General features: G+C 44.3%; 1 protein-coding gene across 1 annotated transcript in view; it reads left to right on the forward strand.

The window, feature by feature from the left end:
• The window catches only part of LOC107087399 (dual oxidase 1-like), a 34831-nt gene that overhangs the window by 26083 nt on the left and 7377 nt on the right, over positions 1–1371 (forward strand). The window contains exons 20-24 of the mRNA XM_015378967.1: positions 209–258; positions 342–469; positions 543–696; positions 786–1018; positions 1100–1258. Of these exons, the coding sequence (XP_015234453.1) occupies positions 209–258; positions 342–469; positions 543–696; positions 786–1018; positions 1100–1258 (724 nt within the window). The remainder of the gene's footprint in view (positions 1–208; positions 259–341; positions 470–542; positions 697–785; positions 1019–1099; positions 1259–1371) is intronic.

The raw sequence follows: 1371 nt of genomic DNA on the forward strand, positions 1-1371 counted from the left end.
ATGAAACCTTGCAATTTCTAAGAAAACATGCACATTGAAGCTGGAAAACCATCAATGAGTCGATGCAATCAGCTGGTTTTCCTTAGATAGAAAACTTTGAATCAATCTGACTGGATGATCTGGTTGAACTGGAAAGTGACCTGAGATGACATGATGTGAATTGGAGCTATAGAAATAAACTGAATTGTTATTTTCATTTTAATTTTAGGTCTGAAATCCCTCCTAAGTGGTACTGGTGGTTCTTTCAGACAGTTCCAGGTAAAACTTTATTCTGATTGTTTGGTTTAATCTCAATTATTTAATCTTGTTTTGTCATTTTAATCTTTTTTTCTGCCCTGTAGGAATCACTGGTGTCCTGCTTCTCTTTGCTTTTGCGTTTATGTATGTTTTTGCTTCTCACTACTTCCGTCGCATCAGTTTTCGTGGATTTTGGATGACCCATTACCTCTATGTCGTTGTCTACATTCTGGTAAGCGCTGTTTTATCTCAGAGCCCTGATAGTATGGTATGATGGTGTGATGTCAGTGCTGTTTCTGTCTCAGACCGTCATACACGGCAGCTACGCTCTGCTCCAGGAGCCGCGTTTCCACATCTACCTTATCCCTCCCAGCCTGCTCTTCCTACTGGATAAACTGATCAGCCTGAGCAGGAAAAAGGTGGAGATCCCTGTTGTCAGAGCAGAGCTGCTGCTTTCAGGTGATATTGTTGGATGATTTCAAAGGTTTTTTTTATGTATCGTCCTTGATTAAATAAATAATAATTCCCTCTAATTTCCATTCCTGAAGGTGTGACACATCTGGAGTTCAAGCGGCCAAAGGGCTTTGTGTACCGTTCAGGCCAGTGGGTTCGGATCGCATGCTTGATGCTGGACACAGATGAGTACCACCCATTCACTCTAACATCTGCCCCTCATGAAGAGACCCTGAGTCTGCACATCAGAGCTGTGGGGCCATGGACCAGTCGGCTCAGAGAGCTCTACACAGAGGAGAGCCTCCTGGAGCTTGGTGGCTATCCGAAGGTGCGCCCGTTAACCGTTTCCGCCGCAATCGATTTCTTCCCTCTGGAGGAAACTAATGTTGTGACTTTCTTTAATCTGAAGCTGTACTTGGACGGACCGTTCGGCGAGGGCCATCAGGAGTGGAACGACTTTGAGGTGTCTGTCTTGGTGGGGGGAGGAATAGGCGTCACACCGTTCACCTCGATCCTCAAGGACCTGGTGTTCAAGTCCTCCATCAAGTCTAAGATCCTGTGTAAAAAAGTAAGCTAACCATCAACCTCCTTGTTGGTTGGTACATCTAGAAGGGATGTTTTAAAGATGATTACATCATGATCTCACAATGATCGTTAAAGTAAAAGTTTGGTCAGCAAGGA

The sequence above is a fragment of the Cyprinodon variegatus genome, unplaced genomic scaffold (assembly GCF_000732505.1).
Source record: "Cyprinodon variegatus isolate N-32 unplaced genomic scaffold, C_variegatus-1.0 Scaffold183, whole genome shotgun sequence".
In the NCBI taxonomy this organism is placed as follows: Eukaryota; Metazoa; Chordata; class Actinopteri; order Cyprinodontiformes; family Cyprinodontidae; genus Cyprinodon; species Cyprinodon variegatus.